Genomic DNA, 27,611 nt, shown 5'->3' with positions numbered 1-27,611 from the left:
GGGCTCTGCTGATTTTTCTGAGCAGTTAACAGCACCCTAATTGTTACCGAGTGAATTCCTGGTGGCCTGAGCCACAGATGTTGGCAAAAACTGGCTTAAATGTGATTATACATAGTGCAAGTGCAGTGACCTCTGACCTCCCCAAATTATACAAACAGGAAGGGTATCTCCCACTCCGGGCTGTGGCATGACCCCAAGAAGATGCCCAATGCCTTCTTCCGCCTCACCGAACCTCTCTGCAGCAGAAAGCCTGGTGCCAGAGGCTACTGCTTTCAAGCAGAGGCCTGGCAGATGCATCCCATGTCACCACGTTGTCATTTGCTTCGCCTTCAGTATGGATATCTTGATCATGTTTTTGGGTGTTTTCAGACATCCAGGTATCTCCACACACTTCCTTGCTTTACAGTGCATCTCTGTTTTCATCAAGCGACTGCTTCTGCCTACAGCTCCCGTCAGCTCCCTCGACGCCCTGCTCTCTGTGTGTTAAGACAGTGCTTGGGATCCCCATGAGCAGGAGGGATGATATTCACAAGCACAGGACTCCCCATCTCCCCATCTCCCTCCCATATGCAATGCTGCTGCAGGCTTTCTCAGGGATGGCATCCCACCAGACTATCAGGAAAAGGACGAAGGAGTCCTGAGCACCAGCAGCATATTCCTGCTGGTGACACCAAGCTGAGTGGTACAGTTGCCACAGTGGGAGGATGGGATGTCACTCAGAGGGACCTGGACAGGCTGGAGAAGTGGGCCTCTGAGAAATTCATGAGGTTCAACAAGGCCAAGTGCAAGGTCCTACACCTGGGTTGGGGTGATCCCTGGTTTCAATACAGCACAGGGGATGATGTGATTGAGAGCTGCCCTGTAGAGAAGGACTTGGAGGTGCTGATTGATGAGAAGCTCAACATAAGCTGGCAATGCGAATTGCAGCCCAGAAAGCCAATAACCGTATCCTGTGCTGCATCAAAAGAAGTGTGGCCAGCAGGTCGAGGGAGGTGAATCAACCCCTCTGTTCCTCTTATGAGACTTCATCTTGTTGTGTCCAGTTCTGGAATCCTCAACATAGGAAGGATATGGAGCTACAAAGATGATCAGAGGGTTGGGGGTCCTCCTTTATGAGGACAGGCTGAGAGATCCGGGGTTGTTCAGCCTGGAGAAGGGAAGGCTCTGAGAAGACCTTATAGTGATATTCCAATACCTGTAGGGGCAACAAGAAGACTGTTTACAAAGGCTTGTAGTGATAGGACTAGGGGCAATGGGTATAAACTGGAGAGGGGCAGATTTAGACTAGACATAAGGAGGAATTTCTTCACCATGAGAGTGATGAGGCACTGGCACGGGTTGCTCAGAGAAGCTGTGGATCCCCATCCCTCGAGGTGTTCAGGGCCAGGTTGGATGGGACCTTGAGCAGCTTGGGCTGGTGGGAGGTGTCCCTGCCCATGGCAGGAGGGTTGGAACTAGGTGATCTTTAGGATGCCTTCCAACCCAAACCATTCTATGATTGTACGATTCCCTTTCTCTTGCTTTTCCTCTCCGTAAAGGACCTCCCTCCCCCCCGGAGACGCGGGCACGGCTGCCGGGGGTCTCCGTCTGGGCTTCCCAGGGCACAGCGGGACATTTTTCTGCCGTGTGACAGCCTCGCGAGCAGCCGCTGGCAGCGGCGTAAGCCAGTCCCTTCGTCCCTCAGCGGGTCGGGATGCAAGTTTAACCAAAAAAAAAAAAAAAATACTTCTGGGGTCACTCTAAGGGGAAAAAATTTCCTCGTCGCGTCTGTGGCGTCGACGAAATCGTCCCGAGGAGGAAGGGGAGGGTGCTCGGCCCCGCCTGCCCCCAGCGCCGGGAGGCGGCTCAGCCCCGGCCGGGAGGGCAGGGCAGGGCTGGGGGTGGCCGTGCGGCGGGTGGCACCCCCTCCTCTCTTCTTCCTCCTCCTCCTCCTCCTCCCGTTCCTCCTCCCCTCTCTCCCGCTGGCCGCGGCGCGGGGCGGCGCGCTTCGCCCTGCGGCGGGGGATGCGGCGGCGGGATGGCTTCGGCCGTGTTTGAGGGCACCTCGCTGGTGAACATGTACGTGCGGGGCTGCTGGGTGAACGGGATCCGGCGGCTCATCATCAGCCGCAGGGGCGACGAGGAGGAGTTCTACGAGATCCGCACCGAGTGGTCGGACCGCAACGTCCTCTACCTGCACCGCAGCTACTCCGACCTCGGACGCCTCTTCAAGCGCCTCCTCGACTCCTTCCCCGAGGACCGGCCCGAGCTGTCCCGCTCCCCTTTGCTCCAAGGTTCGAGCAGCGCCCGAGGGCTCGGCCGAAGCTTCCCGGGCAGCGGGGCCCGGGGGAAGCGGAGCCGGAGCCGCCGCGGGAGCGGGCGGGACGGGGCGGGAGCGAAGCCGCGGGGGCGCTTGGCGGTCGGAAACTCCTCCCGGTGGTTTCTGTCGTTTATTTTGCGAACGCTCGGGTGGGACGGAGGCCGACCCGGCGCCCAGGCTGTCCCCGCTGCGCTCGGGGGGCTCTGCGGGGGCCGCCCCTCCTCGCTGCCTCCGGCCTCCTTCCCGAAGGAGGGATGCGCGGGGGGGTTCTTGGCAGGAAAAGCTGAAAAAGCTCCGCACGTTGGTATGTTGTTTGCCACAAGCAGACCGGGGGAAGAAAAAAAAAAAAGACTCTGCGGCGCTTGCCAGGAGATAGAGCAACTCCGGGAGCTGGCATGATTCCTCGCATAACTTCTGCAAAACAGGGGAACTGCGGCAGCGGTTCTGTGTTTTTGTGTCTGAAGTGGCTTATCCCAGCTCCGGGGATGGTGCCCGTGCTCGGGCCTCTCTGTGCTGGAGCAGAAAGTGCTTGTGAGCTGTTTTGGAGGTTGCTTTTAATTTGTTTAACCTCTGGGGTGTTTTTTTAGACATAGCTATGTGGTTTGCTCTAACAAGTTTCAAGCGTGTAGGGTGGTGCGGAGCATCCGTTCAGCTGAAAATAGATGCGTACGTAGCACTTCTAGTCTCGTAGATGGTTACTCATAGATGATTTGATTGAACAGAGATGGGGAGAACCCGATATTCCTCGTCTGTTTTCTTCTGTGAGAGGATGGGGAAGCCCCTGCTCTCGCTTTGCCTCTCGCCTTGCTAGTGTCGACCCCCCCTCTCCCAGCAGAGGCTCTGTGTTTTGGCATTCCCGGCGCTGGTTCCCCACCCTGCCTACGGCCACGACGTTGATTTCCGAGCCCTGCCCGTGGGACGGCGGGCTCTGTTCCCGGAGAGGAGGCTCCCGCAGCCTCTCGCAGGCACCGAGTGCCCTCTGCAGACGGCCGGGACGGGAGCAGCCTCGCCATCCAGCCCGGGCTCGGAGATGCTTGGGTGCCGGAGTGGGGCTGTTTCCCCACACTGGAGTGCGGGCTGGAAATGGGGGAGTCCTCTGGCTGTTCCTGCAGATTCCCACCCCCAACCTGTCTCTCAGCCCTGCTGTATGCCCGGCACTGTGTAATTTCCAGTCTCGCACAATGAGGTTGCTGACCACGGATCTAAAATATTGTGAAAATATATTATCCATTGCGGACGCCCTACCTAAAGTACTCTGAGTGTGATTTTTAGTAGTGCTGGGTGGCAATAAATTCTAACTAACGTGGCCTTTAAATGTATATGACCCATCCCTGGAGGTGTTGAAGGCCAGGCTGGATGCACCCTTGCCTGATCTAGTGGGATGTGCCCATCGCAGGGGAGTTGGAACTGGGTGATCTTTGAGGTCCCTTCCAACCCAAACCATTCTATGATTCTATGATATGGCAGCTGGGCCACAGCTTTTGAGGATGCAGGTAGGTCTGGAACAGATCTGCCTGTAGCCTGCAGAGCACGGTAGCCTCCAGGGTCACTGTGACTAAAATTTGACTTCCCAGGGCACCAGTAGTCCTTGTACTTGTTGGCTTTATGGGGTCAGAAGAGTAGTCTGGCAGCTGAGCTGGTGTGTGTGCTGCATCTGGCTTCAGATGGACTCGCTCCCTTCTGGCCCTAGCCTCCTGCCCCTCTTCGTGTGCTCCTTCCTTATTGCTTAGGAACAAGAGACCCTGCGCGTCCTAAATCTGTTCTCATTCCTGAGCGTCTTTCTCAAGTGAGTGTTTCCTCTCTTGCTGCAAGATCTGTCGTACCTTTTGCAAAATATTAAACTGTTTTCACATCTCTCTGAGACATCACTTGTGGAGTTGGAGCCAGTCCCTTGCACTGTCTTTATATCGAGTTCCTAGTAACATACACCGTTAGTGCACCAACAGCCAGGAAGCCAGAAAAGAGTAAGCATCTTCAGCCTGTGCTTTGAACAGGCTCTGTTCTCATGAGCCATGCTCTGTTCTTGCCTACAACCTGAAGACAGCAACTTTCACTTATCCTTTTCTCAGGAATAGGCATACTGGTTTCAGTAGAATCAGGAATGATCAGAGCATCAGTCCAGGATTTGAAAAATAGAAACCCAACATAAACAGGTCTTGATCTGTTCAGCTGCGTGGAGGGGTGGGGGTTAGCTTTGCAACAGAGATGGAATAAGAATCAGGATTAGTTTCCAAGTAATCACAGCATGCTTCACAATTTCAGTAAAATCTTGTTAAAAATCACACTGCTCCTGCTCTAAAGAAAACCATTTTTCAGAGTGTGCTTCTCTGCATACAAAACGCATCCGTCACGTGAGCATTTTAAAGCGACTGGCCACAGCCTTGTGTAACTTCACAAAGTTAAAACATTAAAATCTCATTCAACTAGGCAACACTGACGCAAAGCTTTGGCTGTACATAGCAATTGCACGGGGCATGTCCAGTCTTTAGAAAATTAGTGGGGTAAGCGTGGTTTCTTCACGTCCTGTTCAAAAGTAGATATCCTGCTGCCTATAGTAAAGCTCAATATACCTAACCCACCAAAAACACCTGACAAAAGCACACTCTTATGCGCGTTAGCATTCAGTCATATATGTTTGTGTGTATTTTTATATACACACAAACATATTTGCATATGTATGTGAGTTTGTATATGTGTGTACGTGTTTATCTTAGGCTTTCTGAAAGAAGGTGAATATTAGCTGTGCCTTTTGTCTGGAGGAAGTGGTAAAATGTTGCAAACCAAATTTGCATTGCATTGAAGGATTCCAAAGTTCCTACATATTTGCCTAAGGAGCATTAAAAGGACTAGCATTATCCTACAGCTCAGTCACACTGTGGTACATTGCATTTAAGGGATATATTTGAGAAGTGAAAGCTTGAGCTGTTTAATGCTACTAACATTTTTAAAGATATTTTTTAAAGCGTCAGCAATATTAGAAAGAGTTGGTTGTTACCATCATAGCTCGTTTCAGCAGACAGCTAATACTGAGGGGGAGCATGCTCCTTTTCTCATTCAGCCTAAGCAAACCCATCTTCTCCTTTCCTTTCTCCATGTCCCCATCCTCTTGAACTGACTTTCACAATGCTCTCCCTCTCCATATTTCTCAGAGCTGCAGATTGCCTTGAGATTACCGAGGAGAGGACAGGAGGTATATTTTTCTTCACTGGCTGTTCATCTTACCATTTCTTTGATATAAGAAGAGAGAAGGTCCAGGCAGGAGTGTGGCATCCATTGAATTTGGTCTTATCTTTGATAACTAATAACAACATGAGGCAAAGTGCACTCTGCATCTGGAGTTTACCATGATGTTAAGGGTCAAGGACATTCAACAACACAAACCATCTTAATAGCAAGCTGGTAAACAAGGTTAGCTATGTGCATACCTGTGAGTGACTGTGATTCACTGTGATGTTACTAGTAACTTGCTAGTATTTTGTTTGTGTCTGAAATGTGCCCATCCCTTGCCTCAGGCAAGTGCACAAAAGAGGATCACAGAAAAACATAGGCTAGTTCACTCTTTGTGGAGGTAGAATATGGCCTAATGTTACTAAACTGCCTGCTTCTATATGTAAAATAAGCAACTATTGTATGTAAATCAGTCTTAATGAGAAGGACAGCATTATGGACTTAGAACCAACTTAAAATTGCTTATTTAGAAATAGTTGCAACAGACCTGATAGTCACTGGAAGTAAAGTTTAAATAAACCTGGAAAAGTACCCTCCACCCCACCGTTGTCTCTAAGTATATTACTTCTAAGGGGTTCTCATCTAAGATTTATCCTATTTATTTAGCTTCAGTGCAGTCAGAAACCTGCCTCTGACTTCCATGTGGGCAGGATCAGCCCTGTAAGTGCTGGACCAGGAAGCCAGAAGGGTGCATTAACAGCCTTTCAAAGCTGGGATATATTTTGCCCTTAGAGTGGAAGGGTGGTTTCTGGCAGTCCTCATCTGCCACTGTTTCATTGTCTTTGTCATCAAAACTGAGGCTTAGATGCTTTTCCAATGTTGCTGTGCATATGGCACCTACATGTAGCACCTGGTCCTGCTCTGATACTCTAAGCCATTAAGTCAGAAGCTCTTAGAAATCTTACAGATAATTTTTTTCACTAGATGGGCTCTCTCTTCCCAAAGTGTTAATATTCCTTCCCTTTCTTTCTTTCCATGCCTCCTCTGACTCATTTTGCCCTGTCGTGGCCTTTTTTCTCCCTTGCTTTCCTTTCTGTTTTTCTCTCTGCTTCTCCAGGTTGCTTTCCCTGAGACAATTTCTGTTTCCTTTCTTTGCCTCCAGGTTTCCCTCACCACCTTGCTGCTGTCCATGGTTATCTGTGGCTCTCCAGAACTTTTCTGTCATTTTTTACCACCCCTCAACCTCTGTGCGTTTCTAGAAGCTGGTGGAGAATTCCTATAGGAACTTTATGTCTGTAGCTTCCCTTGTAGCATAGAGTTAGCCACACTTCCCCTGCAGCAGACCTTGAGCAGTCCCTCCCAGACAACTAATGCTGAGCTGTAGCTCTGAGGCTCGTGCCTGCCCTCCAGCATGGTTGCCTCATGCGAGAAGCAGATGATTGGCTGTTTTCTCAGTCCGAGTGGCTATGCACCAGGATGGACGTGGGATGCTCCTCCAGGGATGCTGTTGGAAGGACTTAGACAAAGCAGAAGGCAGTTCCTAAAGAGCTAGCCCAAGAACATTATGTTTGCTTGCAAATGTCGCGTTCATAACTTATGTTTTTATATATACTGCATTATAATGTTGTTGTTGTTTACAAGACCATCTGGGAGTGTGATTTATGAGAAGAAGGAGCTCTATGGAAGCAGCATAGTGGTTTCCACAGACAGCAGCTGTGTTTGGGTGCTGTGACAATACAGATAAATACACTGCATCTATTGTGCTCTTTTCATGTTGACATTGTCAACAGTTCATTAGTGGAGCTTGCTTAGAGCTTCTGTCTGGCAGACAAAGGATGAAGCTCTTGGTTATCAGGCTCTAGCAGCACTGTGTAATTGAAATCAAATTTGGGGCTTATGGGTTTGTTTTTTATTAGCTGAATTTCATGGTTCATCACTAATGATGGAGATAAATGAAGCTGGCCGTGTCATTATAAAGCTAGGCGCAAGTTGCCTTTTTGTATTGTGTTGAAGCAAGGTGTCTGAGAGGCTTTTGGTAGAAAGGAATGGAAATTAGGTTTTTTTCGTGACAGGTCTCACCTGATAAGAAACCAGTGCTAAAAGTGGCTGTAGGAGCTTGCATTTTTTATCAGGCTTTGACTGCTTTGTTTGCTTTTATCTCATGCTTCTTTGACATCTTTTTGTTTCTTGTGACTCATCAGGCATCAAGACAGAGAGCTCTGTGGGGAAAACCTGTCCGCTGAGTTCTGTCACCAGGATGTGTTGTGTCCTCTCCAGAGATCCTAAGAGATCCTGTAATTATTAATACATGTGTGGAAAACACATCCACTGGAAGGTCTGGACTTTAGAGCTTTTAACTTGCCTCCTGTGCTTTGCACATGTATTTGGATGTGCGAGAGTCCTCGGGTGGTCATGGCCACAACCCTTTATCTGGGGGCTTTCAGTTGGACATTTGTCTGCTCTATCCCTATTTTTACATCTGCTGTATATGAACTGCAAAAGAAGAAACGGCCTGTGCTGGAGCTAGATGTGTGCAGTGCAGGCAGGGTTTTGAAAGCTCTCTATCTTTCTCCATCTAAAAGATATCTCTCAGTATCTTCAAGGTGCTTGTTGCTACCTAGCAGGACTTCTAAAAGTATGGAGTGACTCACATGCAGTTTGTGCACTCATACCTCTTAAAAAAACCTGTCCCTATTTTATCCCTCAACATCAAGTTTAAGAAAGGCAGCACAATATGCAACACATTTAAAAAATCTACACCCACTCCAAGCCGTCATTCCAACTCCACAGTATCCCTTTAGCTGCTCCCTGAGTAATGCCACCAAGATGGATTGTGTCAGCGATACTGCATAAACAGTTAGCCCTTTGTAAAGGCTTTAGAGACTGTGGTGATTTTTGTTGTATGAGACGGATGAATTTTCCCATGAGAAGAAGGAGAAAGTGCGTCTGCCCCAAGATAGGAGGTTTGTAGAATTAAGCAAGAGGCATCAAAGAGGGGTTGCCAGAGCTGCCAAACTAAGTCAGACCAGTGCTGTAGCTAGCTCTGGGATCCTGTCGCTAGTGCTGAGAACCAGAGGCTACAGAAGACAGCATAAATAACCAGAAGAAAACAGAAAAGTGACAGTTGTTGTCTCTAGTAATTGGATATCTGATATCCCTGATTGCCTATAATTATCTCCCCCTCTCTGGATCTTATCATGTCTTTGGACTTAAGGGATTCCTGTGTTGTTATTTCTGCAGAGTTATTAAAGAAAAGTTATGTGAAACAAGCTTTCCCATCTGCTTTTTTTTTTTTAATTTCCTGCCTTTACATACCCCTGAGTATTCCTTTGTCCTTCTAACAACCTTTTATCCTCTTCTCCTCCACCAGAGGGGAGGCAGATGCAAGTGGGAGCTGTTTTGGCCTCTTCAGAGTCCGATCTGAGATAGATGGCTAATGCTGTAGTTCCCAGACAGCGACTTTTAGGGATGTCTGTGGGGAGGAAGGATGCTACCAGGGCAGCAGCTGGGAACAGAGGGGTGATATGGCCATGAAAGACGCCAGCTGAAGCTGTATTGAGAAGAGCAGAGGGAGGAAATGGGATACAATGCAAAGGAGAAAAATAACTGAAGTCATTGGGCTGAGCTGCCACCTTTCAGCTCTGATCCATGTCCCAGCTGCGTAGCTTCAATTCCTCCATGATACTGTGGAATATCTATCTGTGGGGACATTCAGAAGTTGATGGGACATGGCCCGCTGCAGCCTGATCTGACTTTGGACTTGGCTCTTCTTTGGATGAACCAGATTGAACTCTTCCATTGGGCATTATTCTGTGATTTTTCTATACCTCCTCTTGTGCCTGGGACCAGTTATTGCTCCATCTACATCTTGAATTGTATGTGTGCACACATAGATTAGAACATATCTGAGGGAGAACAGGAATGAGGGTTCAGGATAAAAAAAGATGGAGCGCTGCAGTGTTAATTAATACTGTAACTGGTGTAAAGGAGCATATCTGCTGATGAACACATACAGTCTGGTCATGGGAGAGAGCAGAGTAGCAGTCTTCTGTGCAAGACAGCTTATGTGTCCTCCCTGAAGATTTGAAATATGTAACTGCTCCTCATGGGCTTGTGCAAAGAGATAAGGATGGGATCAAGATATGAATCTATAGGCCTTAAATATTTCTTGCAGTGTAGGTTAGTAGAATGCAGTAAGATTTGTCTGTGGATTTATTTGCTACTCCTTTTTCCACTTTGATATCTACTCTGCAGTCTTCCTGTAGGGGATGGAGAGAGGATTAGGTGAGGAAGGCTCAATACAATATTTTAATCTTCATGTACATACTAAAATGCACAGCATTTAGGAATATAACCATTCTGTTTTGCACACGTCTTCAGAAAGTACACCTTGGATTCTGCTCTTGCTTGGCCTCGAAGTAGGAGATTTCTTGGACAGTCTTTCTTCCTTTTCTGACTACAAGCCTGAAGTAGAGTCCTTCAAATTGGAGAAATAGGGTTTGCCCATAGCTGAGATCATGTATACATAGCAACTCGTACATAGCAACACATCTCCAGAAAACAGACTTCTCAGTGTCATCATTGAGAGATGGTATATGAGACATGCTTGACTTATGCATGGACTTACTCTTTTTTGGAAGGCACTAGAAGGTTGTTGAGACAATGTGCTTATCATGCACTCTGACTATCAGGACTGCACAGGGATTTCATTATGAGCTATGGAGCACATGCTATGATTCCCGTCTTGCATCATTTGGTAGAAGCACACAGCATTATCTGTGATTGTAAGAATAACATTAGCCGCAGATTTGGTGGTTCTCATGGCAGCAATAGGACGAGCATACCAGGACTCGTGTGTTGACATCAGGAACTGGCTCCCCATTCCTTCTCCTTTTCTGCTGATCTCGTTTCCTGCTCCTTTACAGCTCAAGGCCCCTCACCCACGCTGTGAGCCAGCGTGCCAGGTACACAGCTGCTCTCTTGCTCTCTTTCAGCCTTCTACAGCTGCTCCAGCACCAGAGTCCCAGAGCAAGAAGGATACTGCAGGCCTCTGGTGCTGTTTGTGCTGTGTTTTTCCAGAGGCGTGTTGTTATGCCTGAAGTTGCTATGTATGCATGGTTTCAAACTGTGGGCAAGTCCTTTTATCCAGTCTTAAGGACTCCACTTGGGGCTCATGGTCAGCAAAGGGGCAGAGAAGATATCAAAGGAATTGTCTTCTCTTTTACTAAAATGAGGTCACTGGCTACAGGGTTGTGCACACAATAGAACCCTGATAGAAGCAAATATCCCAGGTACAGTTGAGTGCCACCCTGGGTTAGGTGGTGTGCCTGCGTTGTCCCTCCTGACAGTGTGTGAGCTCCTTTGTGTGCCAAGTGAAGAAATCTTAGAGGTTTGTGGTATTTGGCAACAGGGTTTGTGGTAAAAAAAGCAGCCAGTAGGGCTCCAGTTTACCTCAAGCCTTATAAACATAGGTGTTTATAGCATTTAAATCACTTGAAATGATAGTTAATTATCCAAGCACAGTACGGGTAATAAGTCAGAAAGCAAAGTTTTCCTGGGAGGAATTTGCATGTGTTTTCCATTAGCAGTCAGACAGCAGCCAGAGCAGAGAAAAAAACATGAGAACAGCCTTTCACCATGACCTCACAAAGAGATTTCCCAGCGCTGAGCTCAGCTCTGTTACATGACTGAACAAGTAGAAGAAATTGCAACTGGTTCCAGGCTACTTTTTTGCTTTATTGGTGTCTTATTTTTATTTTATAGCAAACTGTCTGAAAAAGTGTACTTGGGTTCTAAAAGTCCCAGATGGAAAAATAGGCATGTATTTATGGTTCATAGGCAGACACACAACAGCCTCAGGATTTGGTATAGGTGCTATATAGATGCTATATATGTGACCAGTGAGTCCCATGCGCTCCAGATGCATCCAGCTTGTGATGTTTTGGTGTCAGCGTTAATGTATATTGGAGGTGCTGCGCTCTGACTGTGGAGTCAGCCGGCATGTGCCTTGTGTCTGTTTGTCTAGACGTTTCCAGCATCTGGAGATCCTACACCACTCTTTGGCCATTTTTCCATTTCTGTCTGCCTCATCGAAGCTTCCAAACAGGAAAAAGATTACAGGCAGGGGAGAAACCCCCACAAAGAGAAGAATAGAGATGGAAAGTTCTGATGCAGTTCTGTGACTCTTCTTTATACGAGTCCTGATTCCTGCTCAAACTCAGTTGAGCTACTTAAATGAACACATAGTGCCTGGGTGAGAAAGGAGTTTGAATCAGGCATCCCAACCTGCAGTCTTGTGCTGCTTCTGTGAAGGCTGGGGTTTCCTGAGGTGAAGCCTTTGACAAGAGTGGTTCGAGGTATTTCCCGCTGCTCACATAATTGTGGTGGCAGAACACAGGCAGCCCTCTGTTGCGGTGTGGGAGAGGAAATGAGTTGCAGGGGAGGGTGAGAGCACCTTAAAGCAGTGTTGCCACTGGAGACTTCACCTCATGAAACCACAGCATTTCTCATGCACGTATGTGCTGTGGTTGATGACAGCAACGGCTTAGTGGGCACTGAGAGAAAGCAAAAAGAAGGACCAGGGACTTTGCTTGTCCTGGCTGCTTGGGCAGGCAGTGCCTTGCTCCAGGAAACAGGGCAGTGGGGCTGTGAGCAATCCTTTGGGTTATAGCATCACAGGCTATGACTAATTAAAAACCATGAGGGCATCTGTTAACTCTTAAATTAAAACAGACTTGTAGAATTAACATAAGTGAGGGCCTTACAAACTTTGTGGCTATTGCAGAAGAAATTACAGAGTTCAATATATATATATAGCCAGTCAAGTGGTTTCTGTGTATGTGGACTGTAGATGTATGGAAAGGAAGGCTTTGGCCCAGCCAAACTGAATTCCCTGTGCAGGGAATTCATGTAAGGTCAGCAGCTTTAGACCTCAAAGCTGTACTTCTGTAGCCATTAAGCATATACATAGGCAGCTGTCCAGGCAGATGTATCACTTACTCACACTTCTTCCTACGCTGTCTGCCTTTTGGTTTTGATATGACTGAAAGCTTCAGTAAGGAGTAGTTTTTATTGTGTCAGATGTTACAAGTTGTCTGTGCCAGTTTCCAAGTTAGAGTGTGGGTTTGCATGGCTGGTGCCTTTCCAAGAGCTGGAAGGGGAAATAATACTGGAGCTGGAAATTCCTGGTGACTGCAAGAAGCTGTAAAACCTCCCACTGGGTGATCTGTGATAGTGTGACAGGCTTACGGCCTTGTCTGACTTCTATGCTGAAGCATAAAAAGGCTGTATGGATCTGCAGATGCTTTCCCTGGTTAGTAATGAGAGAAAATCCTAACTGCTTGGCTAGTTTCCCTTACAGGATGAATGCTCAGTGTTGTTGGTGAGGCGTTTTTTTTCTTTTTCTGTTTTCATTCCCCCCCCCATCCCCCACTCCCCATGGTTGGAATATCTTAATTTGTTTCAAAGTATCCCTTTTCCTGGGAAAATACTAGTATCAACACTAAATGCTTATTTGGGAAAGGGTCCAAGGTTGAGGACAGATTTGAGAGAGCAGTTGAATGCTGAATTCCAGGTGGGTCAGCAATGAGGTGTTTGCTTGTGAGGTGGGAGCTGCAGTTGGACAGTCTATGCTCTGTCTGTGTCAGTATTTATACAGACTGAACCAATACCAACAGGAGAAGTGGAAGCACCCTGTGGTAGCCAGCGCTCGGGTGGCTATCTTCATTCTCTCTGATGTGGGCTGTTTCAGGGCAACAGCATATTTCTAACATCACAGATGACTGCCTGAGCCATGGGACCGTTGGCAGCTTCTTTTTAGGGAAGATGAAAAGACTTTTTGAAAGGTTTGAGCTTTGTTCAGATGTGGGATAAGAACATGTTTGCGGAGGGGTGAAGCCTATCCACCCCTGCCTGCTCACACCCGCTAGTTAAGAAGATTAGGGGTTCTGGTCTGCAATTCAGGCCTGTACCATCAAGCACAACTCAGCTAATATGCAGTCTGAGGACCCATGTAGATGAATTAATTTGCATTTACAGCCTTTCAGAGAACTTCCATGCAAAACAACCTGATGGTAGTATACACTGGTCAAAGCAGGATACATGGCTGCTGTTCTTATGTCCCTGCTAGTATGCTCTGCTCCGCTGTCAGAAGAGGGAGAGGTGTGTACCAGGGTGAGGAGGTAGCAGTGCTGACAAAACCAGGCAAAATGAGGGACTGTCGAGCAATAGAAAGGCTTGTGCAACCAGGCTGCTTTTGTGGGACAACTATCAACTAAACCTGGTTGCTCTGGAGACAATCTCTGTTCTATTTAGAGCTGTAATCTGAGGAGTCACACTTTAGTCTGGAAAGTTTGTACGGAATCATATCTCATCAGTAACGAGCAACAAGGACTGATGCAGACTGAATATTTTGTGGATGGTATCCTCACACTATGCATGTTTGATGGCTCTTTCTGTATGTTTGACTTTGAATAGGGAGATGGAGATGCACCAAGAGTTTACCATTTGCTATTTTAGTATAGTGAAGTGTTTTCTCATAGACTGCATTGCAGATTTTTAGGGTTTTTTTTTTATTTAGATGGGTTTTATTTATTTGGTCTTTTTCTCCTCTAGCTTTTTGTATTTTTTTTAATTTTTAACAGTGAAGTTTGTTAAATTTAATAGTCTCTAAGGTATTTAATTTTCATACATGTGTTCTGTTCCTTGGAAAAGCTGCCCAAATGTACATCTGAAATGATGATTGGGTTAGAAAAAGTACGTTACAAAGGTCAGAAATAAAAGGCCTACTAGAAAGATGCAAGATTTTGGGGTTTACTTCTCATATTCCCTCTGTATTCATGTAACTTGTGCTACAATTTTCCTGAATCTGTTAGAGGAAAGGGAAGTTGCAGATGTCCTGCAGGTTATACACATGAAATATGGTATTACAGTTGAAGGTCTCCATACTGAACAATTCAGAATAAGAATATTGTAAGGCATCATTCTGGACATTGAACAGCAAAATTTCCATTTTAATCCCTTCTGCAGCACTGTGGTAATTCAGTGAGTAATAAAAGAAAATTCAAAAAGTTGTTTTGCACTTGAAGAACATGATACTGAGAAATCTTCCTTGGGCCACTCACTGGGGCTTTCATTCAGAGAAATACACGTCTGCCCTCAAAGCCTTTTGTTTAGCTTGTGTTTTACATTTTCCTCTTATCTATGGGTTGTGGTTTTTTTGTTTTCTTGGGATTTCATTTGCTTTTTATTGACGGATAAAAGGATGAATCATGGTTCTTGGAAGTAGAAAATGCGCTGTATGATTATCACTGCTGGGAATGCTATGTAGTGAAACTGTGGGTGAGGGAGTAGGTGGTTCTACTTCTGCTTGTCTTGCAGCTCCTAAATATGATCATAAACAGCTGAATTTGTGTCAGACTTTAAACTTTGCTTGTAACTACACCCACCTCAGTTTGAGGTACACCCTTTATCATAATTTCTGGGAGGCATGATATCTGAGGTCGTTCTACAGCTTGAGCAGCTGTTTCTGGTTGTGGAAAGTGTGCACATAAAGTGTGCTTTTGCCTGTATTCATGATCTGTTTACTTTCTTTCTAGGACTCATCACAATAAAAGAAGCCCATGATATAGAAGCCAGACTTAATGAAGTAGAAAAGCTTCTAAAGACTATTATAAACATGCCCTGGAAGGTGAGTAAGACACGTTCCACATTTAGCCCAGCTTGACTCCTCCTTGATGGTGACACTCACTCTCATGCAAACTAGAAAGTGCTGGGCTTTGCCAAGCTCTTAAAGAAGCTGCACTTTATTGAGTGTATTGGAGAAGTGCTGAGTGCCAGAACTATGCAATGGTGTCTCCAGGCTGTTGCTTGTAAAAAGTTTTTCTGTCGTACTATGAAGGAGTGGAAAGGGAGGAGAGGGATAAAGCAAACTACTGGTAAAAACAGATATCTGTTTCTTTTTTCTCTTTTTAAGTATTCAAGATCTGAAGTTGTCCTCACATTCTTTGAGAGATCTCCATTGGACCAAGTTCTAAAAAATGACAATGTCCATAAGATTCAGCCAAGCTTTCAAAGTCCAGTTAAAATATCAGGTAAGAGTTGTTAGCGTCCTACAAACGACACAAGAATTACAAAATTAAAATGACTTTGTTTGTTGTTTCCCTTATTCTTTCTCCACCAGCAATTCAAAAGATAATTCTCCGTAGTCTGCATTATAATATCGAACATACGATTAGCCTTGACATAATTCAGACAGCAAAGTGGCAGGTGAAATTGAAGGCTGATCAATGTGAAGAAGTGGATGTGAGGAAAATGCAGTCCTCACTATTGTCACATATGAAGGAGATTTTGAGGCTATTGATGCAGTTATGTGAAGATGTATGGTCAATGCCAAGCAATGAGCAAAACCAGCAGTGGGAGTATTTGCTATTGTTAGGAAAGGAGGGGAGAGCAGAAGAAAGGAGCACCACCCCACCTTGACTACAGTGTGCACAATTCTGGTCTTTCCATCTCAGAAAGGATATAATAGAATTTAAAGGCATACAAATAGAGGACAAGGATTCAGATTGTTGAACAGCTTCTCTAAGAAAATGGTTAAATAAAGGACACTTCAACTTTGATAAGAGGTGACAGAGTGGGTTTATGATGGAAGTCTATAAAGCTGTGAATAGAAGGTTGATTACCCTGTGCTTCTCATGATACAAGAACTATAGATTATCCAATAACACTGACAGGCAACAGACTTTAAACAAACAAACAAAAAGGTTATAGTATTGTTTTGTTTCCATATGGAACACAGTTGAGGAGTGGAATTCGTTGTCACAGGATACAATGGAACTGAAAGCATAAATTACTTCAAAAAGGAACTAGACAAGCAAGTTGAGGAAAAATACATTGAGATCTGTCACAGGTGGAGACAGAGGCAGTTTCTAAACCACAGATTGTTAGCGGGTAAAATGGAGAGCAGTATTATTCTATCCTTGCCTATTCTATCAGCCTTTCCCGCCTACGTCTGCTACTGACCATTTTAAAAAAGTTTATTGACTTTTGCTGTACCTGATTTTGTATTTGTATACTGAAATGTTTTGTGTGAGCCTAATGGCAACTGCTGGTTTTGTGTTGGCAGAAGAGTCTATTTCCAAGGTGCATGAAGTGTTTAGTGTGAAACTAGTGAGGTACTAATAGTCCATTGCTTAATGGCCTGTCAGCATGTAAACATGCTAAAGATATAAACAGTGTGTCTTCAGGACTGATCTTATACACAGGGTAGATTTTTTTGTAATTGTTCTTGAGCTCTGGTTCTAAACCAGCTGTTGAATAATTATTCTTTTAATTAAATTGTAAATGATTTACAAGCTTATCAGTAACTCTTCAGAAATGTACTGTGTAATACAGAGCCTCACTGAGAGGCATGGTCTTACCAGCCCATCTGGGCTGGTGACTTCTCATAGCCCCCATCCTGAGCGTAGGCTGCAGGGCAGCACAGGGACTATAAAGAAGAGCCCCTAGGGTCATACTTTAAAGGGCAGTCACACAGGTCTGGCTTCCTGGGAGCGAGAGATGGGAGCCAGCATGTCTCACACCACATCTGTGACTAGGGAGGTTTAGATGATTTCTTGAGTCAGTGTGGAAACCTGAGGTAAATTTCTTGCAAAATGGGTCCTAGCAGCTGGCCATTGTGAAATGAAGGATCCTCAAACTGTGTGCCATGAAATTGTTCCAAAGGGTGGCTGCAGTTAGTGATACCTTGTTCTTTTTCAAACAGCCAAATATAAAAGAATAAATATCTTTGGAATTGTACTGATTAGAAACTGCAGTGCTGCTCTGGCTTGGGGCTTTTTGGTGTTTGAAAGGCATCTGTGTAATTTTTGTGAGGATGTGTACCCACTCAGGGGACATATACTTTCTGTGTGCATGACTGAATATGTCACAGGATGGGTACAACAAAGAAATGATCAAGATGAACATAAATTCAGAATGAAGGTGCATGGCTGATGGACAGGCTAGCAGTAAAGGGAGCCCTCCTTCAGCCTCCATATAAAGGACCCTCTGTGTAAAGGAGCATATTAGCTGAATAATAACATGTTTTTGTTTAGTTCTCAATTAATTTTAGTAGAGACAAATCATACCCAATTAATGGAGGACGATTTTCCCACCTCTGCAGCTATCCAAAAGCATCTTGTGGTGATTGGTTTTATAATTTAAATGATTCCTACAAAGAATTTAAGAATATAGGTGGAAATTTGATGGCAATTGCATTTTACCTGGCCTGAATGTTGCACACTGGAAATTATTTTGGTGTCTGGTGGCATCGTCAGTAGATGGCAGTAAATGTTAACGTCTAAAGCAGTTCACACGGCAATGAAATTCTGTAACTCTCAGGTCATGTCAAGGACATAAGGAAAACACTATGGCATTCATTTTAGTCACGGTGCAGATTTCTACATGGCTTGCAGACTTAGAAAAGCTGGCAAAAATGTTTTGTCATCTTTGAAAAAAACAAGCTGTCCCTCACATGATCATGTTCAGGGTGACAGGGGATGAGGAAGAGAGAAAGAGCTGCCCTCCTAGGTGAAGGCTGAATTTGAATTTATGGTGTAAATCTTATTCTGCAGTACAATGTTGGTTCAAGATGAGTCATGACAGAAGTGTGATTCTGCTGGGATTCAGTGTTTTTTGACCATCTCAAAACATACACTGCTGAAGTGAGTCTCAGTAAAATACAGACTGAAAGTCAAATATTACTTTCTCAAGAAAAATATGGAAATGAGTTTTGACCTTACCTTAATGTAAGGGCATGTAAATATACACTTTAAAAAAATTACGTCCCTTCTTTCTCCCATCTCCTCTCATCCTTGTTACTTGATCTGTATTTGTAGTTGAAAATGGTTTGTTTGAGGATTCCCTGTACACACGATTTGTCCCTACCATATTTTCTGCCGCATACTAACTTCCTTTGGTTTGTGCTGATAATGTAAGGGTGTAACACAGGGAGGCATCCCGCTTAAGTCAATGTTGATTTATATAAGAGAGGTATGTTCATTTTCTGGTGGCCCTGACTTCATCTGAGATGGTGAGGCTGGAAGAAATCCTCGTGACTTGCCTAGTTTGCCTTTCCATGTAGCACAGACACGGATTAACTTCTCATTCACATCAATACTATTCTTTAATTACAAATTATCCTCATGGTAGTAAGTCAGTGGAACAAGATGTAAAATGTAGCTATTTTGGGTTGGAGGATTCTTACACAATAAGAAACAGGCAGAGTTGAAGGCAGTATAGGAGATGGTATTTTGCAGATGTAAGAAGCAGTTTGCAGATGTAAGAAGCTATGAAGCCAACTCTTCATTCCTGCTTTCATGTACAGATTTTCAGTGTCACACAGAAGTCTCAGTTCATAACCATGTCAATTGCATACAATAAGCAGTTGTTTTCCAGATTCTTTTTTCATCTTGTTGTTTTTCTTCTCCCAACAGAAATCATGCGATCAAATGGATTTTGTTTAGCCAACACTGAAACAATAGTCATTGACCACAGTATACCCAACGGAAAAGAGAAGCATCTGGACGTAGATTCAGCAGAACACTTGTAAGCGCTGTCAGCTTCAGATAAACTGTAGCTTCCTCCCCACCCACCCACCCACCTCCCCCGCCCAGCAAAAAATTATCCTCTGAGCAATACTGGTACATTTTTTATTCAGACTGGTTAAAGATGACTGGGTCTGATTGCTAAGGCTTCACATCTCTTTCCATTAAAATGGATAAAATGGCTTTTGGTGAGAATGGTTGATCCCAGGGACCATGTGCGAAAAAATACTCTGGTTGTCACAGGGGTCATGCCAGGTGAAAATAGAGGAGGGGCCAGAAAAGAAGCTTTAAAATCCTTCAAAATCCTAAGTAGTTTCTTTTTGGTTTCTGTAAAATTGGATTTACAGGATTGGTATTTTCTATTCTTAAATCAGGGTTCATTCCTTGTGGACTTATATATCCTCAGATGAGAACTTTTCCCTTTCAGCAACAGTAAACTTTGTATGACTTTTGTGTTTTGGCTGTCAGTATACTTGAAGCAGACATTTTGCAAAGCAAACCTGTATATTTTGGAGAGGAGCACTTGGAGCTTCAGGAGGCAGCAATCGTTCCCCGAGATCCTACTGCACTGATTAACTTCTAGTCTGCAGCGCTACCTACCGAGCGATACATCAGCTGAAAAGTCTCAAGCTTCTTGCAGAAGAAACTATAGAATTTATGCAAGTTGGAGTTGCTCAGTCTGTTGTTCTGAAGTAATTGCTTTCTGCTTCCTTCATTTTCTGTCTAATTTTATTTGGCTCTACACCATACTGTTGCGAAATGTAGTGAACCTAGTGTGCTTACCATCCATGTGGTGCAAATAGTCCTTTTATGTGTAGTTCTTGGAGTATTCTGCAATCTTTTTGAAAGGAAATATGGTAGATCAGTGCATTCAAACCTATGCTTTTGGTTTGGTGAGAGGTGCCTTCTTCTCCAGGACTGTTTGCGCTTCTGCCATTTCAGCCAGCAGCAAAGGCTGCGTCGTTGGACATGCAGGCTTTTTGGCACATTCACTCCAGTATTAGATGGACCTTTTCAGGATGGTGCTACCGTTACCACAGGCATCTTGCGATCCATGGGAGAGATTTTCATGGGTGGCAGTGCAAAAGCAGCACAGAGGTGGTGTGTTAGATACAGGATATTTCCAGGAAAATGAAATCCTAGTCTTGACAAGAAAAGATAATGCTTCCCCAGTGCTTTTTAGTCTTAGGTGGGAAGAGATCTGTTTAGGTACTGCTTGTACATAAGGTGATGAAAGGATCTGAACTGTTATCTCACGCCATGTTTGCACTTAGGGTTGCTCCTGTGAGTTAGTGGGCTTCTGTGTGCTGTGTTTTCTCTCTTCTTCCTTGCAAATGCAATTACTAACTGTAATGCATTACCAGGAGTTCAAATGATGAGGACAGTTGTCTTACAGCACAAAGGGTAGGCCTTTGTTAGGCGCAGGGTGTCTATTGTGGTACTTTTGGTAAAAGTAGTAAGAGCAGCAGTTAGAGCATTAGGAGCCTACACATCCAGAGTCATTTGCAGAGACAGTGTTAAATTATTTTGGGAAAAAGACCTGTTGGCACAAAAGCATTTTGACTGTTGGGTGTCCTATATGGCTGCTAGCTGTAGTAAACAGTCCTCGATTATTTAGCTTGGTTTGGTATGAGTGCTCCAGAGCAGTGCTTTGCAGGCTTCCGTGCTCACAGTTCCTTTCTGGAAGCAAGGAAAGCTCTTTGTATAAACACAGCACATGAAAGCCACTGCTTTATACCTCACATACTGCTTGTTGTGCTCTATCAGTGAGGCTGAATAACCACAAAATCTGTGGGGCCTTCCTGTTGTAATAACCTAGTTTTATATAATTGACAAAAGAAGGAGAACAGAATCTGCATAGCCTTCTTGGCCCCTCTTCTACTTTCTTCATTCTGTCTACCCCACTGGTTTTTCATAATCTCGTGGACCATAAATGGATCACTCGTGGACCGTAAGACAGCACATGTGATCCATGAAATGTTTGCAAGATACCAAGTGAAATCCCTTCTGCTCATGTTCCCACACATGCAGGCAAGCAAACAGCCTGGAGGGAGTAGAAGAATGAAGGTAATAAACATTTGAAGTTCAGTTTCATTTCTGTTTCTTTGTAAGTAAAGAGCACAGCAATGGAACTGCAGGAGAAAATCCATGAATTTCTGCTCAAAAACCATTGTTGTCCTCAGAGTTAAAAAAGAGGTGAGAAGGACCAGGCAGTAGTGTGGAAAAGACAGAGCTGTGTCCATGCATTGCAGGATGTGTAGACCATGCTATCCAAAAACGTGTGATGCTTCTAAGGAAAGTTTTGGGGAGAGATGGGAGTGGGAGATTTGTCTGTTTACCCTTCAGATCCTCTGAAATACCTGATTCTTGGGGCTCTCTAGGGTGAGGTTATCTGTTTATCTGCTATTCAAAAAGCTGAAGTATGCCAGCCTAAAAAGATGTTTAAAACATGTCGTATAGTCAGACATAGGTTAGGATTTCTTTTTCCCTCTTGTGCAAGTTTCCAGTTTCTATTTAATTTTTTTTTGTTCTATCAGAATAAATGCAAGTTCTTTCAAAATATTAAAGATGGAATGTATGAAAGAGAAACTTGACAGTTTTTCAAGTCCTTTGCTTGAACAGAGATGAGATTAAATCCTTGGCCTGCAGTGATTGCCTTTAACAGCTATTCTATCAGGGAAGAGGTAAAATGCTTTCTTATTTCAGAAATTCAAGCCTCTTTGGAACAGGAACATGTGTAACCGAGGAAAGTGTAAGTTTTAACAAGCTGGTGCCTTCTGATTGTGTGTAGGTGTGAGACAGTGAGTAATCCTTGCAAAAGTTCATGTTGTAACACAGAAGTTAGGAAGTAGGAAGGAAAATATCAAAACAAGTGAAAGGGAATTCGGGAATATCTTTTTGTTTGGATGTTCTCTTGTCAAAACCTAAATCTCATGCCATGGGGAGGACAGCAAGGGTCTAGAGGAAGAACACTGTAGTCATTTTTTCTATTGTGTTAGAAATCTGGCCTCATAGAGAAGCCAGCCCCAGAGAAGGTACCTGTAAAGTGACAGGGCAAAAGGCTAAGTAAAGCTGGGAAACAAAGGCAGTTTCCTTTCCATTCTTGTGTGGGAACTGAGGCATTTTATGTTGCTGCAACATGCTCTGAGAACAAAAGGGAAGGATGTGGACCTCAGCTGCATGATTCACTCTTCCAGAGTTCACTTGCTGCTTCCTTCCTCACTAGCAGCTTTGAAAGTCAGGGATGACAAGATGATTTGTTTTCATGCACCATGGTTCTCACTGGCCTATGATTTATACATATGCATATGGGTGTGGTGAGGAGGAGGTGGATGGGATGGGATGGGCTCTGGGTATTATTTATGGAGATTTTCTGATACCATAGTGAAAGTGGTCTTCTAGACACATAAAAATCTCATTGTAGAGGTATCCAGAATTCCCTGACAAAAAAGGCTATGGCCCAAGAAATCGTTCATTCGTTTGTAGGAAGGGAGCCCTGGGGCATGAAAACAAATTAATAATGGTTTTGATCCATTTCATCTTAAATGCAATGTGGTAACCAGGTGTCACGAGGTGTGAAGTTCAGGTGTTATTATGACGAATGCTGTAAAGAGTCAGTGTCATATTAGTGAGGAGTCATAAAAGTCCCTTTTACCGAAGACTGCTATCTAAAGGAATGAGAACTTGCCCTCCTAGTCTGCTGTGCAGCTGTATTTTAACACAATTTTAAAAGGCAATAGCCATCCTGTTTTACTGAAAGCAAACTCTTCAGTGCATTCATTTCCATAGGTTATAAAGAGACAGGTTTTCTGCTTATCCAAGGACACGGAGAGTAATAGTTTCCATTTATATCTTAGCTCTTTCTAGGAAGTGTTGAATCTTGGTTTATGAAAGTAGATGCCGTTGATGTTGTCTCCAGTAGGTTACGCTAGCATAAAGTTATGTAGGCTGATGTCAGAGAAATTATAGCTTAATGATTCCCAGTTAATATGAGATGATAGGGTTTTCTGTCCTAGGTGAAGTGAAGAGGGTGGTTAGTAGGACAGTAGCATTAAATTTCCAGAGGGCAGACTTTGATCTCTTCAGAAGGCTGGTTGGCAAAGTCTCATGGGAGACAGTACTTAAGGTCAAGGGGGCCCATGAGGGCTGGGAGCTCTTCAAAAAGGAAATCCTAGCAGCTCAGGAGAAAGCCATCCACATGTTCCGGAAAAAAAGCCGTCAGGGGAGAAAGCCAGCTTGGTTGAACAGAGAGATCTTGAGTGATATCAAGAAGAAGAGAAACATTTATGGGCTCTGGAAGAGGGGACAGGCCTCTTGGGTGGACTACAGGAGGGAAGTGAGACTGTGTAGAGAAAAAATCAGAAGGGCTGAGGCTCAACTAGAAATCAGATTGGCAAAGTCTGTGAAAGATAACAAAAAATCCTTCTATAAATATATAAATAATGAAAGGAGGACTAGGGAGACCATACAGTCCCTATTGGACACAGAGGGAACAACAGTGACAGGCGATGAGGAAAAGGCTGAGGTACTTAATGCCTTCTTTGCCTCAGTTTTTAATTGTAAAGAAAGTCGTTCCGTCTGTGTACAAACCCAGGAGCTAGAGGAGTGAAATGAGGCTCCCATGATCCAAGAGGAGGTAGTCAAAGCCTTGCTAGCCCGACTAGACATCCACAAGTCTATGGGGCCAGATGGGATTCATCCAAGGATATTGAAGGAGCTGGCGGATGTGCTGGCCAAACCCCTTTCCAACATCTTCCAACAGTTCTGGAAGACTGGAGAAGTCCCACTGGACTGGAGGCTGGCTGATGTTGTGCCCATCTACAAGAAGGGTCGCAGGGAGGACCCAGGGAACTACAGGCCTGTCAGTCTGACCTCAGTGCCAGGGAAAGTCATGGAGCAGGTGATCTTGAGTGCTATCATGAAGCACATGGAAGAGAACCAGGTGATCAGGCCCAGTCAACATGGGTTCACAAAAGGCAAGTCTTGACAAACTAACCTGATCGCTTTCTATGACAAAGTGACTCGGCTGCTGGATGAGGGAAAGGCTGCGGATGTGGTCTTCCTGGACTTCAGTAAAGCCTTTGACACAGTTTCTCACAGCATTCTGCTTCAGAAACTGTCAGCCTCTGGCCTGGGCAGGCGCACACTCTCCTGGGTGGAAAACTGGTTGGATGGCTGGGCCCAGAGAGTGGTGGGAAATGGTGTGAAATCCAGCTGGAGGCCAGTGACAAGTGGGGTTCCCCAGGGCTCAGTGCTGGGTCCAGCCCTGTTCGATGTCTTTATCAATGACCTGGATGAAGGCATCGAGTGCACCCTTAGCAAGTGTGCGGACGACACTAAGCTGGGTGGAAGTGTCGATCTGCTGGAGGGTAGGGAGGCTCTGCAAAGGGATCTGAACAGGCTGGACCGCTGGGCTGAGTCCAATGGCATGAGGTTTAACAAGGCCAAATGCCGGGTCCTGCACTTGGGGCACAACAACCCTGTGCAGTGCTACAGACTGGGAGAAGTCTGTCTAGAAAGATGCCTGGAGGAGAGGGACCTGGGGGTGTTGGTTGACAACCGACTGAACATGAGCCGGCAGTGTGCCCAGGTGGCCAAGAAGGCCAAGGGCATCTTGGCTTGTATCAGAAGCAGCGTGACCAGCAGGTCCAGGGAGGTTATTCTCCCTCTGTACTCGGCACTGGTGAGACCGCTCCTCGAATCCTGTGTTCAGTTCTGGGCCCCTCACCACAAGAAGGATGTTGAGGCTCTGGAGTGAGTCCAGAGAAGAGCAACAAAGCTGGTGAGGGGGCTGGAGAGCTGGTCTTACAAGGAGCAGCTGAGAGAGCTGGGGTTGTTTAGCCTGGAGAAGAGGAGGCTCAGGGGAGACCTCATTGCTCTCTACAACTACCTGAAAGGAGGTTGTAGAGAGGAGGGTGCTGGCCTCTTCTCCCAAGTGACAGGGGACAGGACAAGAGGGAATGGCCTCAAGCTCCGCCAGGGGAGGTTTAGGCTGGAAATTAGGAAAAAATTCTTCACAGAAAGGGTCATTGGGCACTGGAACAGGCTGCCCAGGGAGGTGGTTGATTCACCTTCCCTGGAGGTGTTTAAGGCACGGGTGAACGAGGTGCTAAGGGGCATGGTTTAGCATTTGATAGGAATGGTTGGACTCGATGATCCAGTGGGTCTCTTCCAACCTGGTTATTCTATGATTCTATGATCCATGGACCTTCCTTGACAACTTCTAGCAGGAATTCAAATTTCAGATTGCCAAAACAAAGAGTGAGTTATTGAAGCTTTGTAAGAAGAGTTTGGACTCTTAGATCTTTGTCTTGCAAACTGAGCTTCACAAAGCTGAAGCTGTAAACCAGCATTAGAAATACTTCTGCAACACAAGTCCACATGCTACATTTACTCAGCAATATAACCTGCTGTACCAGCAGAAGTATTCTTACCTGAAGCCCTTTTTCCCCTCACAAATGTATTTTCTCAAGATTTCCAGGGGTCAGTCTTCAGCTAGCCTAGCCTTCTCCCTCTCCCTCAATACTTTTCTTCCAATTCCTTTGATTTGTTTTTTCTAAACGAACATTAATGACTTAATGCCTTTTGTTGTCTGTTGTTTGTTTGTTTGTTTTCCAATTTATTTCTCCTTAGGTTTGAAAGTGTTAGTGACTTTACCTCTGAGCTAGAAGACAGTGACGATCCAACAGCTTATGTCACCAATTTGACATACTACCACTTGGTCCCATTTGAGACTGATATTCTGGACTGAGGCTGCTCAGTGATGTGGTCAGCCAGCATCCAGCCAATCTCTTCGTCTCTAGGTTCTGCTGTCTCTGGCATCGCATCTCTGGGAACAAGGCTGTGTGGGCAGGACCAACAGATGAGAGGTTGCAGCAAGTACAGCACAAAGCTGGTTTTGCGGTCTGGCCCTCTCTTGTGTGTTATGGAGACGTGTTGTACGGAGGTAATGGCTTCACGGTTAACAACAAACTTGTTTTCTGTGAAAGAAAGGCAGCAGAGGCCTCTTTGCGCTCGAGAATATCTCTACTATGTCTGTGGGAACTGCCACTCTAACACAGCCATTGGAAACTTGTGCTGTAATGTGCTCCTTGGCTTGCAGTGCAAGTTGAGGCTTCCACTTTTAGGATACCACAAGAAACTTCCCCAGGTGGCGTGACCACGCTTGTAGTGCTATGTCAGCAAGAAAGCGAGCAAACCAGCTGAATTTTGTCAGCTCCTTCTTCAGTTGCTTAATGGAGGTCTTGTGGGTCACTTTTGCTCAGCTACCGGATGACTGGTGCCTTACACGAGATGTCAGAAATACCATGGAGTGCCTCCAGTAAACAGAGCACATGAGCTGACCGCTTTCCTTCTTTTAATCACGGGGTTTTGTATAATCACTGATGAGGCAACAGCTCTTTTCTGGGATAGTAAAGAAGACAGCAGCTGGCATTGCAATGGACTGTGCATGATGTTTGGGTACCTGTATGATTTCAGAGATCTGGAAAGCTGATGGGAAAGCTGAGCTGCCCTGCTAAGAACAATCAAGGCTACGGCAGGCACTTGGATAAGAGATTTTTCGTGTGGACCAGCAAATATGAATGGTGCTTACAGCTATTTACATCAGAGAGATAATTCCCTATGCATATTTCTCCCCAGAGGATGGGGAGGAAGACAATAAGATTTATGTTGTGTTTGGACTGAAAAAGGATTATAAGCTACAATGTGTCTACAGTGTTACAAAAAAACACTCTCTCCACTGCCAGCCTGGCTCAAGGAGTCTGTCCAGCTTTCCGAGATCCACCTGCAAGTCTGGGTGCAGGCCTTGTTGTCAGGTAATATCATGGATTTCAGTGGAAGAAGGACAGTGGAAGCAAGAACAAAATGGGATCCTGCAGCCTCTTGACTACTGAGTAGTGCAAAGTTAAAATCTCCCTCGTGTCTCTGTCTTGCAGAGTGCTCTGAAATCCTGGCTCTCACTGAGAGCACTCAATGCTCACCATTGCTACCTTCCATTGGGGTTTTTGCAGTCTGTTTGCAAACATGAATTTGAAGGGATTGAAATGGGAAGGAATACATTTTGGACTTGTTTCTTGGTAAAGGGGCTTACTTGGTCCCAAAGAAGTTGATATAACTCCTTTCTGTAGACTTTTCATTTCTATCTATAGAATAACAGTCAAACAGAATTTGCTAATGTAAATAATAAATTATTGAGAATCCTAATTATTTTACACAGTATGTTTTTAAAATATATTTTAATGAAATAAAATATAACTTGTCTTCAGTATAATTCTGCAGCTTAAGACAGTGTCTTCCTTTGTTTTGTTTGACAGCACATTCCAGACATGCCAAATCCCTTTTTTCTAGTAGTTTTGGGAACATGCTGAGCTTTGTGAATTGTTTCTGTGCTCCATGCATTGCCGGTAGTGTAGATAGATTCTTGTATGTTGCATTTCTAGAGTAGAAAGGAATATGTTCTCTCTCATGCAAAGGCTTTCTGAGCAGCCTCTTGAATTAGAACTGGGGGTGGGGGCTATGTTTGTTTACTTGTTTTACTTTTCTATCAGTGCTTTCAC

The 27,611-nt window shown here is 44.9% G+C and overlaps 1 protein-coding gene across 1 annotated transcript; it reads left to right on the top strand.

Annotated features, from left to right (window-relative positions):
* Window positions 1–1,949: 1,949 nt before the first annotated feature.
* Window positions 1,950–27,325, top strand: PXDC1 (PX domain containing 1). Its single transcript, XM_069853577.1, has 5 exons — window positions 1,950–2,273; window positions 15,064–15,155; window positions 15,441–15,558; window positions 18,943–19,054; window positions 25,687–27,325. The coding sequence occupies exons 1-5, from the start codon at window positions 2,018–2,020 to the stop codon at window positions 25,802–25,804; spliced, it is 696 nt and encodes a 231-aa protein (XP_069709678.1). The 5' UTR covers window positions 1,950–2,017; the 3' UTR covers window positions 25,805–27,325.
* The last annotated feature ends 286 nt before the right edge of the window (window positions 27,326–27,611 follow it).

Source organism: Phaenicophaeus curvirostris, chromosome 3, assembly GCF_032191515.1.
Source record: "Phaenicophaeus curvirostris isolate KB17595 chromosome 3, BPBGC_Pcur_1.0, whole genome shotgun sequence".
NCBI lineage: Eukaryota > Metazoa > Chordata > Aves > Cuculiformes > Cuculidae > Phaenicophaeus > Phaenicophaeus curvirostris.
The sequence above is the reverse complement of the archived record's forward strand: the minus strand, read 5'-3'. Positions and strand labels throughout refer to the sequence as shown.

Excerpts from the sequence above, each read along its gene's own strand:
- PXDC1 (XM_069853577.1), top strand. The coding sequence starts at position 2,018 with ATGGCTTCGGCCGTGTTTGAGGGCACCTCGCTGGTGAACATGTACGTG. Across the intron at positions 2,274-15,063 it reads CCGCTCCCCTTTGCTCCAAG|GACTCATCACAATAAAAGAA; the intron begins GTTCGAGCAGCG and ends CTTTCTTTCTAG. Across the intron at positions 19,055-25,686 it reads GTAGATTCAGCAGAACACTT|GTTTGAAAGTGTTAGTGACT; the intron begins GTAAGCGCTGTC and ends ATTTCTCCTTAG.